Source organism: Bombina bombina, chromosome 2, assembly GCF_027579735.1.
Source record: "Bombina bombina isolate aBomBom1 chromosome 2, aBomBom1.pri, whole genome shotgun sequence".
Lineage (NCBI taxonomy): Eukaryota > Metazoa > Chordata > Amphibia > Anura > Bombinatoridae > Bombina > Bombina bombina.
Window position 1 is genome coordinate 1187384591 of NC_069500.1, and position 18737 is coordinate 1187403327.

The window sequence follows — 18737 nt, forward strand, 5'->3', positions numbered from 1 at the left end:
ATTTAAATGGACAGTCCAGTCCAAAATAAACATTCATGATTCAGATAGAGAATGCCATTTTAAACAAATTTTCCAGTTTACTTTTATCATCAATTTTGCTTTGTTCTCTTGGTATTCTTAGTTAAAAGCTAAACCTAGGAGGTTAATATGCTAATTTCTTAGCCCTTGAAGGCTGCCTCTTCTCTCAGGGCATTTTGACAGTTTTTCACCACTAGAGGGTGTTAGTTCATGTGTGTGATATAGATAACACTGTGCTCACGCACATGGAGTTCCAGTGAGCCAGCTCTGATTGGCAAAAATGGATGTCTGTCAAAAGAACTGAAATAAGGGGGCACATTGCAGAGGCTTAGATACAAGGTAATCACAGAGATAAAAAATGTATTTATATAACTGTGTTGGTTATGCAAAACTGGGGAATGGGTAATAAAGACATTATCTATCTTTTTAAACAATAAACATTCTGGTGTAGACTGTCCCTTTAACTACTAGGGTCTCTGATAGAGGCTGTATGTCAGTGAGGGGCAGCTATTTTAACTACCAAGGTCTCTGATAGAGGCTATCTGTGTCAGTGAGGGGCAGCTATTTTAACTACTAGGGTCTCTGATAGAGGCTGTCTGTGTCAGTGAGGGGCAGCTAATTTAACTACTAGGGTCTCTGATAGAGGCTGTCTGTGTCAGTGAGGGGCAGCTATTTTAACTACTAGGGTCTCTGATAGAGGCTATCTGTGTCAGTGAGGGGCAGCTATTTTAACTACCAAGGTCTCTGATAGAGGCTATATGTGTCAGTGAGGGGCAGCTAATTTAACTACTAGGGTCTCTGATAGAGGCTGTCTGTGTCAGTGAGGGGCAGCTAATTTAACTACTAGGGTCTCTGATAGAGGCTGTCTGTGTCAGTGAGGGGCAGCTAATTTAAAAAGACATTCCAACCAAAATTGGAACTCACATGGATGCATTTCTTTTTTTAGAAGCATTTTTGTCAATACATGTATATTGCAAATATGTTTATATTCAAATATGTAATTCGTCTATGTGCATTTACATTTTGACTGGAATGTCTCTTTAACTATAAGGGTCTCTGATAGAAACTGTCTGTGTCAGTGAGGGGCAGCTAATTTAACTATGAGGGTCTCTGATATAGACTGCCTGTGTCAGTGAGGGGCAGCTAATTTAACTATTAGGGTCTCTGATAGAGGCTGTCTGTGTCAGTGAGGGGCAGCTAAATTAACTATGAGGGTCTCTGATATAGACTGCCTGTGTCAGTGAGGGGCAGCTAATTTAACTATGAGGGTCTCTGATATAGACTGCCTGTGTCAGTGAGGGGCAGCTAATTTAACTATTAGGGTCTCTGATAGAGGCTGTCTGTGTCAGTGAGGGGCAGCTAATTTAACTACTAGGGTCTCTGATAGAGGCTATCTGTGTCAGTGAGGGGCAGCTATTTTAACTACCAAGGTCTCTGATAGAGGCTATCTGTGTCAGTGAGGGGCAGCTAATTTAACTACTAGGGTCTCTGATAGAGGCTGTCTGTGTCAGTGAGGGGCAGCTAATTTAACTACTAGGGTCTCTGATAGAGGCTGTCTGTGTCAGTGAGGGGCAGCTAATTTAAAAAGACATTCCAACCAAAATTGGAACTCACATGGATGCATTTCTTTTTTTAGAAGCATTTTTGTCAATACATGTATATTGCAAATATGTTTATATTCAAATATGTAATTCGTCTATGTGCATTTACATTTTGACTGGAATGTCTCTTTAACTATAAGGGTCTCTGATAGAAACTGTCTGTGTCAGTGAGGGGCAGCTAATTTAACTATGAGGGTCTCTGATATAGACTGCCTGTGTCAGTGAGGGGCAGCTAATTTAACTATTAGGGTCTCTGATAGAGGCTGTCTGTGTCAGTGAGGGGCAGCTAAATTAACTATGAGGGTCTCTGATATAGACTGCCTGTGTCAGTGAGGGGCAGCTAATTTAACTATGAGGGTCTCTGATATAGACTGCCTGTGTCAGTGAGGGGCAGCTAATTTAACTATTAGGGTCTCTGATAGAGGCTGTCTGTGTCAGTGAGGGGCAGCTAATTTAACTATGAGGGTCTCTGATAGAGGCTGTCTGTGTCAGTGAGGGGCAGATAATTTAACTATGAGGGTCTCTGATACAGACTGCCTGTGTCAGTGAGGGGCAGCTAAATTAACTATGAGGGTCTCTGATATAGACTGCCTGTGTCAGTGAGGGGCAGCTAATTTAACTATTAGGTCTCTGATAGAGGCTGTCTGTGTCAGTGAGGGGCAGCTAATTTAACTATGAGGGTCTCTGATAGAGGCTGTCTGTGTCAGTGAGGGGCAGATAATTTAACTATGAGGGTCTCTGATACAGACTGCCTGAGTCAGTGAGGGGCAGCTAATTTAACTATTAGGGTCTCTGATAGAGGCTGTGTCAGTGAGGGGCAGCTAAATTAACTATGAGGGTCTCTGATACAGACTGTCTGTGTCAGTGAGGGGCAGCTAATTAAACTATTAGGGTCTCTGATAGAGGATGTCTGTGTCAGTGAGGGGCAGCTAATTTAACTATTAGGGTCTTTGATAGAAACTGCCTGTGTCAGTGAGGGGCAGCTAATTTAACTATTAGGGTCTCTGATAGAGGATGTCTGTGTCAGTGAGGGGAGCTAAATTAACTATGAGGGTCTCTGATAGAGGCTGCCTGTGTCAGTGAGGGGCAGCTAATTTAACTATTAGGGTCTCTGATAGAGGCTGTCTGTGTCAGTGAGGGGAGCTAAATTAACTATGAGGGTCTCTGATAGAGGCTGCCTGTGTCAGTGAGGGGCAGCTAATTTAACTATTAGGGTCTTTGATAGAGGCTGTCTGTGTCAGTGAGGGGCAGCTAATTTAACTATTAGGGTCTTTGATAGAGGCTGTCTGTGTCAGTTAGGGGCAGTTAAATTCACTATGAGGGTCTCTGATACGGGATGTCTGTATCAATGAGGGGCAGCTAATTTAACTATTAGGGTCTCTGATACAGACTGTCTGTGTCAGTGAGGGGCAGCTAAATGAACTATTAGAGTATCTGCTAAAGGCTGTTTGTATCAGTGAGAGGCAGCTACTTTAAAAGGGTACAGTAAACAGTAAGAGATTGTAATAAACATTTTTTTCATTCTGCATAGAAAAATAAAAGTTTGCAATATAGGGCTCTATTTATCAGTGCCATCTCCAGAAAATAACTATAAAGGTGGCACTTCCCAGAGGCCCACTGTTGTGGGAGGGGCTGTGGTAGGAGGAACCGGGCAGTAAGTAGGCAGATAGTCAATCCACTGGGGAGTCAGGGTGGTTCGTGTGCATTTTTAAACAACTTTCCAGAGTTGCTTTGTTGTCTTGGTATTCTATGCTGCAGAGTAAATCTAGGGAGGCTCCTGGCAGAGTGCATTTGTCTTTAGCACTCTATAGCAGAAGTATTTGCAACAATGTAAAACACTGGTACCAACCAACAATGTTGTAAAACACTTCTGCTATAAAGTTCTAAAAACATGTACACGCTCCAGAGCTGTAATTCATCTATGTGCATTTACATTTTGACTGGAATGTCTCTTTAATTATAAGGGTCTCTGATAGAGACTGTCTGTGTCAGTGAGGGGCAGCTAATTTAACTATGAGGGTCTCTGATAGAGACTGTCTGTGTCAGTGAGGGGCAGCTAATTTAACTATTAGGGTCTCTGATAGAGACTGTCTGTGTCAGTGAGGGGCAGCTAATTTAACTATTAGGGTCTCTGATAGAGGCTGTCTGTGTCAGTGAGGGGCAGCTAATTTAACTATTAGGGTCTCTGATAGAGGCTGTCTGTGTCAGTGAGGGGCAGCTAATTTAACTATTAGGGTCTCTGATAGAGGCTGTCTGTGTCAGTGATGGGCAGCTAATTTAACTATTAGGGTCTCTGATAGAGGCTGTCTGTGTCAGTGATGGGCAGCTAATTTAACTATGAGGGTCTCTGATAGAAACTGTCTGTGTCAGTGATGGGCAGCTAAATTAACTATGAGGGTCTTTGATACAGACTGCCTGTGTCAGTGAGGGGCAGCAAATTAAAATATTAGGGTCTCTAATAGAAACTGCCTGTGTCAGTGAGGGGCAGCTAATTTAACTATTAGGGTCTCTGATAGAGGTTGTCTGTGTCAGTAAGGGGCAGCTAAATTAACTATGAGGGTCTCTGATAGAGGCTGTCTGTGTCAGTGATGGGCAGCTAATTTAACTATTAGGGTCTCTGATACAAACTGCCTGTGTCAGTGATGGGCAGCTAATTTAACAATTAGGGTCTCTGATAGAGGCTGTCTGTGTCAGTTAGGGGAGCTAAATTAAAAAGACATTCCAACCAATGTAAAAGACTGGTACCAACCAACAATGTTGTAAAACACTTCTGCTATAAAGTTCTAAAAACATGTGCACGCTCCTGAGCTTTTATGAACCTGCTTAGATTTACAACAAAGAATACCAGGAGGACAAAGCAAACCTGATAGTGGAAGTAAACTGATTTTGATTAAAGTGATTTTTGTGAAGCTTGTCCAAAGCAATGCAATCCCAGTAGAGGGAATGGGAGCTTGGACAAAATTGGTATGTGCTGTGACAGTTGTATGTATCCGCTTTATCATTAGAGAATGGCCATCATAAAGGAAGCAGAATATAAAGAATGCTACATCTCTTGCCATATGATACTGCAAAATAACCGGCCTAATAACACAATTTTTTAAACCTGGAAATAGAACGGGACCTTTGATTTCTAAAGGAAAAATGAAAACTAACTGTAAGATGTTTCCCTAATATATATGTACTGGCATCATTTATCTTTATATGTTTTTGTCCCTATGTCCCATTCTTATAGGCACCATTTTATATTCATTTAATATTTTAAATAAGAGTTAATATTGTTTTAAAGGTCTCATATTTTACACATTATTATTTATGATCAAAGAGAGGTCCAGTGGTTGCTCAACATGTTGATAATTGTGTGTAATACAAAACATACAGGTACATACATGCATTCACAATGTGCTGTAATTTCATATGGTTTACATATTTTTCACCAAAGAAGAGATGTGGAAACAGAAATGTAAAGCTTTAGTCACACTTGACAATTAAAACAAAACTGGATTTTTAAAATTACCTGAAAACTATCAAAGCCAGCTGAATAATAAATGTGTTAACACATATTGAAATAATGTAACTTTATTAATTAAATCATGACACTGACAATAACATGTTGCAGTAATATTTCTAACTGGCAGAAAACTAATGCTACTAAGCTATTGTTGTTTCGAACTTATTTAATTTTTTATTCCAGCTAACCACATCTCTAGTTTGCATGTGAACCATGTGAAATTAATTCAGACAAAATATTTGGGATGCTCAGTGGCCATAAGTGATTTACCCATATTAGATGGAAAGGGGGATTTGAGATGAAATGAGTCAAGATGATGAAAACAAAAAGAATGGAGGACAGAGCACCTTGAAAACAGAACGTATTATCTTGGGGATTGTTGTTAGTAGTGTCTATGTCCACATAAGAGGCACAAGATGTCATAGTTTCACAATCATTCTGGTACGCTGGGTAATGAATAGCACCATCTTGAGGCAACTGGTAAAAAGACTGATTTGCAGTGGCCAGAGGAAATGCTTTTAAAGAGGAGATCCTTTCAGGAACATCTGGAAGCAGCTCACTAATGAGTCTGTGTAGGATGCTGTTATCTGGCAAGCTTCCACGTCTCTTTTCAGCTTTTATTTGGTCACAAATATCCTGGAGTGCAGAATCCAGTGCTTCAAATACTGAAGTTTTACACCTGGTCTTCTCATCCTGTCTTTTTGGAGTTGAGGTCTTTTTTCTACGGAAAGGCACCGGGCTCACTAAGAATGCAATTTTGGAAAGACCAGAATCTGACTCTTGTTTACCCAAAGATTCACTTTTCTCCTGCTTAGCCCTTTCATGCTTTAACATAGTAGTAAAACGTGTGTATGATGCTGGGCACCTGCCTTTGCAAGAGCTGATGAGATGGCGGTGGTGGTGGTGGTGGTGATGGTGGTGGTGATGGTGATGTCCAGACCCATAGAAGCTCTCTGAAGAAGTAAATGAATAATGGTCAAAATCGCTTTCACTGCAAAATGAAGATCCCTCAATCTGAATAAAGTCACTCAAATCTGAAACAACCGCATCTGGGTCACTATCAGAAAACTCCACATTTGATCTTGGGATCTGGTCACTTGTTACCTCAATATGAACTGGAACAAGAGTTTTAGCCTTGCCATTGTGCTGTACCTGAGAAACATGTCTATCTTGGTTTTCATCATCCAGTAAAGACTCAATAGAAAAACGTCGCTTTGGGCAGGAACTATTGGTTGAAATATCCAAACTGACCGCAGACAACATTTCATCTCCAAGGTTTGGCATTGATTTTGATTTCTTTATGAGCTGCTCAAATTCTGATATCCTTGTTGGGACCATATCTCTTGGGACCTCTTCAGATATTGTCCTCCAACCTGAAAACATGCACTTTTGTTGTTCCTGCTCATATTGTAGTATCCGAGACTTTACAGAACAAATAACTTCAGAGCCCATTAAGTCTTTACGATTTATGCGATGCATTTTTTTATATAATTTCAGGAACCCAGGAGTGTCATGGGCTGATTTATGGCGAACCCTTGACCTATTTGTAGGACAGCCCTCATATGCAAAGGAAGTGCCCCAAGACATGGGACAACCTTGTTTAGGTTTTTCTTCACACAGAAGGGAGCCCATGCTCTCAGATTTGGTCTGCGTGTTAGAAAAGTCATTGTGATTCTCTGCCAACAAGTCATCACAACTCCTAGATTTGATTTTTGGTGATGCTGATTCCTCTGTACTACTCCACACTTCTGCATTTTGCCGTGTCATTTGCCAGCCATTTTTAAAACTGATTGCTCGTTTTGTATCATCAGGCACAGCTAAATGGCAACGGTAGCCTCTACAACAATCTGAGCCATTTTGATTGTGAACTGAGTAAGAAAAAAGGGGTGGATACATTCTGCTAACATCCCCACCTTCATAATCCAAGGAGCAGCATGATAAAAGAAAGATATTTCCAGAAATTAACATAGTGGTAGAGACAGAAAAGGCATCAGCAACAGAAGGAAACAAAAATAAAGTATTCAAGGAGAATTTGAAAGTGTTAGTTCTTAACTATTTAAAAAAATATATTTCATAATAGTTGTAATCTATGTATTTCTTTTTCTAGATACATTAAAATAAACATGCCCCCCTCAAATTGACAACATACCGACACACAGATGAAACTTCTGAGATTTAGACAATAATTTAATCAATTAAAACTAATATGCTTTTTACAAACAGTGTTCTACAAATCATTTATTTTCAGTTCAAGAAGAAATAGAATTTTTAGAAATGCTAAATATTATAATTGTTCTTCAGATATGATAATCAGGGAACTGGCTGTCATGCTTGTACTTAAATAAAGGATAGATGGCGCTGTTACATCTCACAAAAGAATATATACAGCTAAAATGTATTAACACCAGCTGCCTGCTTCAACACCATACCTGTAAACAAACATTACAGTGCTGCAGATTTCTTACCTTTTGCTCTGGAGGGGGAAGAAGGAGATGAGTTAATGGCAGTCTTTTTCAGGGTATGGTTGGTGCCTTGGGCATCTGTGCGGCTTTGACTGGCTCTGTGTGCCCTCTGATGGCCGACACTGGGCTCAGACTTCCTCCTTTTTCTGTAATCACTGGCCAAACTTATAAAATATAATAATGACACTGATTAAAAAACTATTCATAGTGACATTAATGAAGAAATTCGGCATCTGCAATTTGTACCTATTGTTTATTTTATCTCCATGGAAACAATTTATTACATTGATGCTTAATGTGCCAGTATGTCTTGTCCCTTGTGAATAATCAGGGCTTTCATCCAAACCTCACTCCCACAAGTCAATATAAAGATGCAGTGTAATCAGAGCGTGACACTGCGGCTCTCTGATGAATGACTCCAGCTTTGATTTGTAATTTCACTGGCACATAAAATTGTGAAAATAGAGGGAATTTAAAGGATCTGCCGAGCTAGTGGCCCTTTCCAATTCTGTAATAAGAAGCAATTCCACAAATGCTTAGCTTGCAGATTTAAGATGAAGACTCACAAACTGTGTTAAATTGAAATCTTATATAATTATAATACGGTACAAACCTGCAGACTTGATAATTCTCCTACAGTTTTTTACAATTTGCTTTGTTTTTTGCTGCTGTGCTTGTCTAATCATATAAATATTACAAATACTATAATATTATAATAGCTACCTATTTGCAACACAGTATCTCACGTTTATAAAATGTGAGGCCCCCCTTACCCACCAGGACCCTAATGCCAATGACGTCTTTCATCCCCTGTAGGTGGTCCTGTTGACACTTAGATAATGATAATGTTTAAAGGGACATCTTTTGTGATTTAGAAAGAGCATGCAATTTTAAACAACTAATTTTCTTCATTCTCTTGATATCCTTTGCTGAAAAACATATCTAGATAGGCTTAGTAGCTGCTGATTGGTGGCTGCACATAGATGCCTTGTGTGATTGGCTCACCCATGTGCATTGCTATTTTAAATGATACCTAAAGAATTAAGGAAATTAGACATTAGAAGTAAATTGGAATGTTGTTTAAAATTGTTTTCTCTATCTGAATCATGAAAGAAAAAATGTGTGTTTAATGTCTCTTATTGCCCAAGTAAGGCCTCATGGGAAGACAGTCCAATGAAACAAGAATAATTTGCAGTAACAGGGAAATTAGGATACTTCCCTGATGCTTGGTGGTGTTTGAATGAAACCAATGAGAAAGTTAAAGGGACAGTCTAGTCAAAATTAAACTTTCATGATCCATATAGGGTGTGCAATTTTAAACAACTTTCCAATTTACTTTTATCATCAAATTTGCTTTGTTCCCTTGGTGGTATGTTTGAAAAGCTAAACCTAGGTAGGCTCAAACTGATTTCTAAACCGTTAAAAACCGCCTCCTAGCTCAGAGCATTTTGAAAGTTTTTCACAGTTAGACAGTACTAGTTCATGTGTGTCATATAGATAACACTATCCTCACTCCCGTGGTGTTATTTAGGAGTCTGTACTGATTGGCTAAACTGCATATCTGTTAAAAGCACTGAGAAAAGGGGGCAGTCTGCAGAGGCTTAGATACAAGGTAATTACAGAGGTAAAACATATATTAATATAACAGTGTTGGTTACGCAAAACTGGTGAATGGGTAATAACAATTCTGGTGTAGACTGTCCCTTTAAAGGGAAAAGTACACACCTTGTAATTACAAAACCTGTCTTCTTGCTATAAAATAACATATCAGCCAAATCTAAACATTTTGTTTGCTGCAAATGTTTTTCAAAAGCCAAGCTCCACCCATCATGAGCCTTGCCTGGAAAAGCCAATTTGGGACTGAATCTGCAGATATCCAGTAAACCGAACTGTATGACTCAAACTGGCTTACCAACAAGCACAATGAGAACTGTTAATTAACCATATAACGAAACATGCTTTTAGATAGTACATGCAAGAGTAAAATAATCTGTTTAGGTGCACACCTTATTAGTCATACTGGGTTTAATATCCATATGCATGAGAATGATTTAGATGGCTATATTTATTAAGATCAGTATGTTCTCCCTAATTTCTTACCTGGAAGGTCTTTCCATGATTTTGTCTATGGATGGCTGGTACAAGGAGGTCTGTAAAACAGAAATAAATGTAAAATATTTTAAACTTAAATGTACACTCTTGCGCATGACTGTTAGGTATGGTGGTTTTACACAAACGTCACCATTTTCTTCTAACTTGCAACATGACAAATAAAAGTACAAGTTGGCAAATTAATAAATACAATTTGTGGTATTTAACATTTTTGGCATATTGAGTCTAAGGATGAAAATAAAGTATGTACATTCTCAAAGCAAAGGTAAAAGGATAAAAGAATATAACAAATATAGTTTAAATATAACCTTGGTTGCCAACGCTGGGATGTGATGTGGATGTGTGTGGGTTTACATAAACGGACTGCATGCCGCACGTGCACACTTATGAACAGGATCATTCTTTGCTGCAATAAACTAAAATAAGCTTTATTTGGATCCTGATTCCTAGCCTACTTCTGAACTGAAAAAATATTTAAAAAGAGAGAGAACAACTAAGAAGCTGGTTTTATGATATGGTGCCCTCTCTTTTAGCCTGATTTTGACCCACAATAAGCCATTACACTGGATTACATTGTCACACCAATACTTCTGTTTATTAAACAAATAGAAATAAGCAAATAACAGTAAAGCTAATTACACGAGATGCTTAATAAAGAAAAAACACAGGTAATATAATGTTTTATGCACAACTAGGGTTTTGGTGAGAGGTGTAATTACACCTGCTAAAAACTTAGGGGTCCATGTACAAAGTAGTGGAAGCTACTCTGGAGCCCTTGCGGGGCAGTTTTGCACATGTGAGCCTGCTTCCCGCAACCTATGAGGTGGCAAAGAGAAATCACTGAGAGCTTGCTCACTCTCGGTGATTGACAGTGCCTTCTCTCACACGATTGGTCGTTGTTAGTGAAGGGACGGATATTATACACTCAGTGGAGTGTGTAATTCTGCATACAATCCAGCGGACGAACAGATCCGCTGCCCGTATGCGGCGAAGGCGTGTGATCGGCTTCTCAAGTTTTGGCCTATAACTGTATGCGGGTATTACATTTACTTCCTGCAACTCTGTCAGAATTTGATAACATATTTACAGGGACATTATTTATATATATATTTCATTTCAACAGATCTATTATTATTATTATTATTATTAATTATATAGGGCTAGATAGTGGAGCGCTATCTTAAGGTGCGCCCGTAAAGGGGCATATTTTCCCGTTTACAGGCGCACGTTAAATAACCAGCCATTACAAGCAGTTGGTTAATGCTCCCGTGAGCTCACGGTTTCACTTTGCGCTAAACGCAATTAACTAGAGGTCAGACCTTTGGCTAATGAAAAAAATGTGTCCCAATTGACCCCAAAATAAAGAGTACAGTACATTAAAAAATAAAGATGGGCATTTTTATTTAGAAAAAAAATGTGCTACAAAAAAATAAAAATAACATACATTATAATTATTTTTTTCATGTAACAAACATAAACATATAGTTATTCAAAAATGTAGGTAGAAGAGACTCAGACCTACATGTATGTATATATGTGTTTATATAATAAATTAAAGTTAATTTAACAGTGTTCCAAACCTATACAGTGTCTAAGTGTTAATGCTGTAAAGTTATTTTTACACAACAAAGCTCTAGTTAAGTTACCCATAACAAGATCCTAATAAATGCCCTACCATAACAAAAACATATGGAGAATTTGTTAAATTAATATCAAACCCCAAAAAAATATTTCATGATTCAGATAGAGCATGTGATTTTAAACCACTTTCTAATTTACTTTTATTATCAATTTTTTCTTCATTCTCTTGGTATCTTTTGTAGAAAAAAAAGAGACAGTATACTTAGTAGCCGGCCCATTTCTGGAGCACTATATGGCAGCAGTTTTGCAAGAATGTTATGCATTTACAAGAGCACTAGAGGGCAGCACTATTTCCTGTCATGTAGCGCTCCAGATGTCTACCAAGGTATCTCTTATTATTTGTGATACATTGTTAAAGTGAAGGTCCATTTTGATGAATTAGTGTGCGGTTTTTAATAAACCTATTAAAAACAAGGGCACTTTAATTCATCAAAATTGACATTTCACTGTTTTCTTCAAAAACTTACCTTTTAATCCTGGCAGCCGCTCCAGCACTTCCTCCACCCGTCGCAAGCCGTCTTCGCGGGTCCAAAATGACGAATCCGGCTTCCTCCAATCACAGCATTGCATCAGGCCAAGATTCCCCCAGGGGGGGGGAAGCTGTGATTGGAGGAAGCCTGATTCGTCATTTCTGACGTCTGCAGAGGCTTCCGATGGTCGGGGGAATCGTTGGAGCGGTATTCAGGATTAAAATGTACGTTTTTAAAGAAAACAGTGAAATGACAATTTTGATAAATTAAAGTGCCCTTGTTTTTAATAGGTTTATTAAAAACCGGGCACTAATTCATCAAAATGGACCTTCACTTTAACAATGTATCACAAATAATACATTAAATAATCAAACGGCAAAATACCCTAAAGAATATGCAGAATAAATTTATGCAATCCAGCTACAATAACATAATCAGTGATATGTACATACAGCTAGTGTTAGAAAACAATATAAAATATACACATTTGTGTAAATACTTTTCTTGTTTATAATCAAGCATCCTTAAATGGCAACACATGAAATTCCAATTTCTTTATTAATAGTAAGGAAAATGAATTCCCAATATATCACTGAAAACTACTGTGCCTATACATAGAATGACAGTTATGTGTTTGGCACTGAAGATATTTGGAGAAAGCAGATAAAGTGACTTAGCCAAGGTCAAAAGGTCATATAAGGGCTTACACTTAAAAGGTAATGGCAATACCCCTATGTTACTGCTGTTTAAATAAATGTTTAGGAAATGGTACTGAAAAGGTGATTAATAATGTTATTGTGCACATAGCTAAAAATAGCAGATTTTAATGGGATGAATGGGAATTTAATGTCCTTGTAAAACTCCTGTTTTGCCATAGGCAAAATCATTTTCATTATATGTGGATATGATCTTTCCTAAAAGACATTTAATACTGTTCCTAAATAGTTTGTACTTGTTAAGTGAAATCCATCATAAGGTGACAACAACCCTTTAAAGCAACCACTTAATTTGTTGCCAAGATTGCAGATAGAATTAGGCACATTGTGGAGCCAGACTGACCATTAACATGCATCATGCTCTTAATATTAGACAGCCCAGTGCCCTATATATAGAGAAAAGAGAGATATTCTACTAATTATAACTTAATAGGGCATGACAGGCTCTTACTAAATGATTTCTGTAATGCCTCATGCAGAATTAAAAGGGCACTGTAGTATTTTTTTTATCTAAATGGACTTTTCAAAATGTATTGTTTTTTCAGGGAGATTGCTTGTTCCTTTATTGAATCCTGTCAGAATTCCAGAGGTGTGTCCTTTTCTACCCATCAGCGACCACATGACATAGATTTACGCCCCATTGGGTTAAGGGGTTAAAATTAAGAACAGTGCCGGATTGGCCTGCTGGGATACCGGGACTTTTCCCGGTGGGCTGCCATTGCCATAGGGCTGCAACCCTTGTCAGGAGCGAGCCTTGTGTGCATGCATAGCGTATGTCTTCAAGGCCACTCCATTCCTGATGAAGGTTGAGGCCTGTAGAGCCAAAACAATGCCCTAGGCAAGGTAGGAGTGGAGGCAAGGACGGGGGACTTCTGGGGCAGGTCTTCAAACATTAAGGATGAGGCATAGGCACTTTTCCCCATAAAAAATATTTAAAATGTTATTTTTTAACTGTGCTAGTATAACAATGTCTATAATCCATGCTGGATTTTGTCTGTCTTTAAGCCAATTCCATACTTTGACTTGCTGTGAAAAGCTAACTGCTTTGGGGCTAAGCAGACCTCCCATCCAACCATTCAGTTGACACCTATGTCCCCACCTCAATAATGGAATGCCCCTTCCCTTGTGCTACCCCCAACCATTAACCTCTGGCAGTGTCCCTGACAAACGCAGGCATGGAGGGAGGTTGAGAAAGACATAACCTAATTAGATTAAGTTATGGTTCTTTAAACGTTTTCTTTTTTTTTTTAACATGGGAAGACATTGTATATAAAAATAAGACAAGTAAGTTAGTTTTAAAAGAACAGAACATTAAATCACATTTATTCTCTTTTATATATGCTTGTAAACATTGTGAAAGCCAGCAATGAAAGACCACTCCAGCAAACTATAATGAATTATTACAGCTAATATAAAAGCAAACATGTAAAAGAGATATAATTACACACCTACCCAGTGGTATGAAAAGAATGTTAGAGGGATATTCTGACAGATCCGAGCATTAAATAAAGACCCAATACCAATAGAGGCTCAGTTGGTGCAGTAGCAGACAAATACAATTACTTATACTTCAGCAGCAGAATAATATGTCTACATTGTGCAAGTTATCACATTCTGAGGAATGCTACTGGTGTGATTGCTAATAATAGGTCAATGCACTAAATCATTTCAGCAAACACACCCACTTGGCAGATCTAATATTTACAATTGTGATTGGGCAATATTTCTTGTGGAGGTGCAAACTCTTCCCTACGAGAACATTTATATTTACCTATGTGGAAGATACATGTATATGTGATGTGTTGAATATATATTTTCTAAGTGTGAGGGTTCTGTTGAACATTCAGATAAAGGTACATTAGACACAAAATGTGATCATTTTCCTTTTCTGGAAATTGAACTAAAAAAATTGTGGTTTCTTTCATGTAATTAGCAAGAGTCCATGAGCTAGTGACGTATGGGATATACATTCCTACCAGGAGGGGCAAAGTTTCCCAAACCTCAAAATGCCTATAAATACACCCCTCACCACACCCACAATTCAGTTTTACAAACTTTGCCTCCGATGGAGGTGGTGAAGTAAGTTTGTGCTAGATTCTACGTTGATATGCGCTCCGCAGCATCCTCTCAGCGTGCAGTGAATGTCAGAGGGATGTGAGGAGAGTATTGCCTATTTGAATGCAGTGATCTCCTTCTACGGGGTCTATTTCATAGGTTCTCTGTTATCGGTCGTAGAGATTCATCTTTTACCTCCCTTTTCAGATCGACGATATACTCTTATATATACCATTACCTCTGCTGATTCTCGTTTCAGTACTGGTTTGGCTTTCTACAAACATGTAGATGAGTGTCCTGGGGTAAGTAAATCTTATTTTCTGTGACACTCTAAGCTATGGTTGGGCACTTTGTTTATAAAGTTCTAAATATATGTATTCAAACATTTATTTGCCTTGACTCAGAATGTTCAACTTTCCTTATTTTTCAGACAGTCAGTTTCATATTTGGGATTATGCATTTGAATTATTCATTTTTTCTTACCTTCAAAAATTTGACTCTTTTTTCCCTGTGGGCTGTTAGGCTCACGGGGGCTGAAAATGCTTCATTTTATTGCGTCATTCTTGGCGCTGACTTTTTTGGCGCAAAAATTATTTTCCGTTTCCGGCGTCATACGTGTCGCCGGAAGTTGCGTCATTTTTTGACGTTATTTTGCGCCAAAAATGTCGGCGTTCTGGATGTGGCGTCATTTTTGGCGCCAAAAGCATTTAGGCGCCAAATAATGTGGGCGTCTTATTTGGCGCTAAAAAATATGGGCGTCGCTTTTGTCTCCACATTATTTAAGTCTCATTTTTCATTGCTTCTGGTTGCTAGAAGCTTGTTCTTTGGCATTTTTTCCCATTCCTGAAACTGTCATTTAAGGAATTTGATCAATTTTGCTTTATATGTTGTTTTTTCTCTTACATATTGCAAGATGTCTCACGTTGCATCTGAGTCAGAAGATACTACAGGAAAATCGCTGTCTAGTGCTGGATCTACCAAAGCTAAGTGTATCTGCTGTAAACTTTTGGTAGCTATTCCTCCGGCTGTTGTTTGTATTAATTGTCATGACAAACTTGTTAATGCAGATAATATTTCCTTTAGTAAAGTACCATTGTCTGTTGCAGTTCCTTCAACATCTAAGGTGCAGAATGTTCCTGATAACATAAGAGATTTTGTTTCTGAATCCATCAAGAAGGCTATGTCTGTTATTTCTCCTTCTAGTAAACGTAAAAAATCTTTTAAAACTTCTCTCCCTACAGATGAATTTTTAAATGAACATCATCATTCTGATTCTGATGACTCTTCTGGTTCAGAGGATTCTGTCTCAGAGATTGATGCTGATAAATCTTCATATTTATTTAAAATGGAATTTATTCGTTCTTTACTTAAAGAAGTATTAATTGCTTTAGAAATAGAGGATTCTGGTCCTCTTGATACTAATTCTAAATGTTTAGATAAGGTATTTAAATCTCCTGTGGTTATTCCAGAAGTTTTTCCTGTTCCTAATGCTATTTCTGCAGTAATTTCCAAAGAATGGGATAAATTGGGTAATTCATTTACTCCTTCTAAACGTTTTAAGCAATTATATCCTGTTCCGTCTGACAGGTTAGAATTCCCTAAAGTTGATGGGGCTATTTCTACCCTTGCTAAACGTACTACCATTCCTACGTCAGATGGTACTTCGTTTAAAGATCCTTTAGATAGGAAAATTGAATCCTTTCTAAGAAAAGCTTATCTGTGTTCAGGTAATCTTCTTAGACCTGCTATATCATTGGCTGATGTTGCTGCAGCTTCAACTTTTTTGGTTGGAAACTTTAGCGCAACAAGTAACAAATCATGATTCTCATGATATTATTATTCTTCTTCAGCATGCTAATAATTTTATCTGTGATGCCATTTTTGATATTATCAGAGTTGATGTCAGGTTTATGTCTCTAGCTATTTTAGCTAGAAGAGCTTTATGGCTTAAGACTTGGAATGCTGATATGGCTTCTAAATCAACTCTACTTTCCATTTCTTTCCAGGGTAACAAATTATTTGGTTCTCAGTTGGATTCTATTATCTCAACTGTTACTGGTGGGAAAGGAACTTTTTTACCACAGGATAAAAATTTAAAGGTAAAAACAGGGCTAATAATCGTTTTCGTTCCTTTCGTTTCAACAAAGAACAAAAGCCTGATCCTTCATCCTCAGGAGCAGTTTCAGTTTGGAAACCATCTCCAGTCTGGAATAAATCCAAGCCTACTAGAAAGGCAAAGCCTGCTTCTAAGTCCACATGAAGGTGCGGCCCTCATTCCAGCTCAGCTGGTAGGGGGCAGGTTATGTTTTTTCAAAGAAATTTGGATCAATTCTGTTCACAATCTTTGGATTCAGAACATTGTTTCAGAAGGGTACAGAATTGGTTTCAAGATGAGACCTCCTGCAAAGAGATTTTTTCTTTCCCGTGTCCCAGTAAATCCAGTGAAAGCTCAAGCATTTCTGAATTGTGTTTCAGATCTAGAGTTGGCTGGAGTAATTATGCCAGTTCCAGTTCCGGAACAGGGGATGGGGTTTTATTCAAATCTCTTCATTGTACCAAAGAAGGAGAATTCCTTCAGACCAGTTCTGGATCTAAAAATATTGAATCGTTATGTAAGGATACCAACGTTCAAGATGGTAACTGTAAGGACTATCTTGCCTTTTGTTCAGCAAGGGAATTATATGTCCACAATAGATTTACAGGATGCATATCTGCATATTCCGATTCATCCAGATCATTATCAGTTCCTGAGGTTCTCTTTTCTGGACAAGCATTACCAGTTTGTGGCTCTACCGTTTGGCCTAGCTACAGCTCCAAGAATTTTTACAAAGGTTCTCGGTGCCCTTCTGTCTGTAATCAGAAAACAGGGTATTGTGGTATTTCCTTATTTGGACGATATCTTGGTACTTGCTCAGTCTTTACATTTAGCAGAATCTCATACGAATCGACTTGTGTTGTTTCTTCAAGATCATGGTTGGAGGATCAATTTACCAAAAAGTTCTTTGATTCCTCAGACAAGGGTAACCTTTCTGGGTTTCCAGATAGATTCAGTGTCCATGACTCTGTCTTTAACAGACAAGAGACGTCTAAAATTGATTGCAGCTTGTCGAAACCTTCAGTCACAATCATTCCCTACGGTAGCCTTATGCATGGAAATTCTAGGTCTTATGACTGCTGCATCGGACGCGATCCCCTTTGCTCGTTTTCACATGCGACCTCTTCAGCTCTGTATGCTGAATCAATGGTGCAAGGATTACACAAAGATATCTCAATTAATATCTTTAAAACCGATTGTTCGACACTCTCTAACGTGGTGGACAGATCACCATCGTTTAATTCAGGGGGCTTCTTTTGTGCTTCCGACCTGGACTGTAATTTCAACAGATGCAAGTCTCACAGGTTGGGGAGCTGTGTGGGGATCTCTGACGGCACAAGGAGTTTGGGAATCTCAGGAGGTGAGATTACCGATCAATATTTTGGAACTCCGTGCAATTTTCAGAGCTCTTCAGTTTTGGCCTCTTCTGAAGAGAGAATCGTTCATTTGTTTTCAGACAGACAATGTCACAACTGTGGCATACATCAATCATCAAGGAGGGACTCACAGTCCTCTGGCTATGAAAGAAGTATCTTGAATTTTGGTTTGGGCGGAATCCAGCTCCTGTCTAATCTCTGCGGTTCATATCCCAGGTATAGACAATTGGGAAGCGGATTATCTCAGTCGCCAAACGTTGCATCCGGGCGAATGGTCTCTTCACCCAGAGGTATTTCTTCAGATTGTTCAAATGTGGGAACTTCCAGAAATAGATCTGATGGCGTCTCATCTAAACAAGAAACTTCCCAGGTATCTGTCCAGATCCCGGGATCCTCAGGCGGAGGCAGTGGATGCATTATCACTTCCTTGGAAGTATCATCCTGCCTATATCTTTCCGCCTCTAGTTCTTCTTCCAAGAGTAATCTCCAAGATTCTGAAGGAATGCTCGTTTGTTCTGCTGGTAGCTCCGGCATGGCCTCACAGGTTTTGGTATGCGGATCTTGTCCGGATGGCCTCTTGCCAACCGTGGACTCTTCCGTTAAGACCAGACCTTCTGTCTCAAGGTCCTTTTTTCCATCAGGATCTGAAATCCTTAAATTTAAAGGTATGGAGATTGAACGCT

General features: G+C 38.7%; 1 protein-coding gene and 1 long non-coding RNA gene across 3 annotated transcripts in view; one reads left to right on the forward strand and one right to left on the reverse strand.

Moving 5' to 3' along the window:
• The window catches only part of SORBS2 (sorbin and SH3 domain containing 2), a 551268-nt gene that overhangs the window by 91290 nt on the left and 441241 nt on the right, over nucleotides 1-18737 (reverse strand). For both annotated transcript variants that reach the window (XM_053703892.1, XM_053703891.1), the window contains 2 exons: nucleotides 9690-9739; nucleotides 7593-7753 (listed from right to left, as the gene is read on the reverse strand). In XM_053703892.1, coding sequence (XP_053559867.1) covers nucleotides 7593-7753; nucleotides 9690-9739 — 211 coding nt within the window. The remainder of the gene's footprint in view (nucleotides 1-7592; nucleotides 7754-9689; nucleotides 9740-18737) is intronic.
• The window catches only part of LOC128650165 (uncharacterized), a 232235-nt gene that overhangs the window by 44366 nt on the left and 169132 nt on the right, over nucleotides 1-18737 (forward strand). The window lies entirely within an intron of this gene.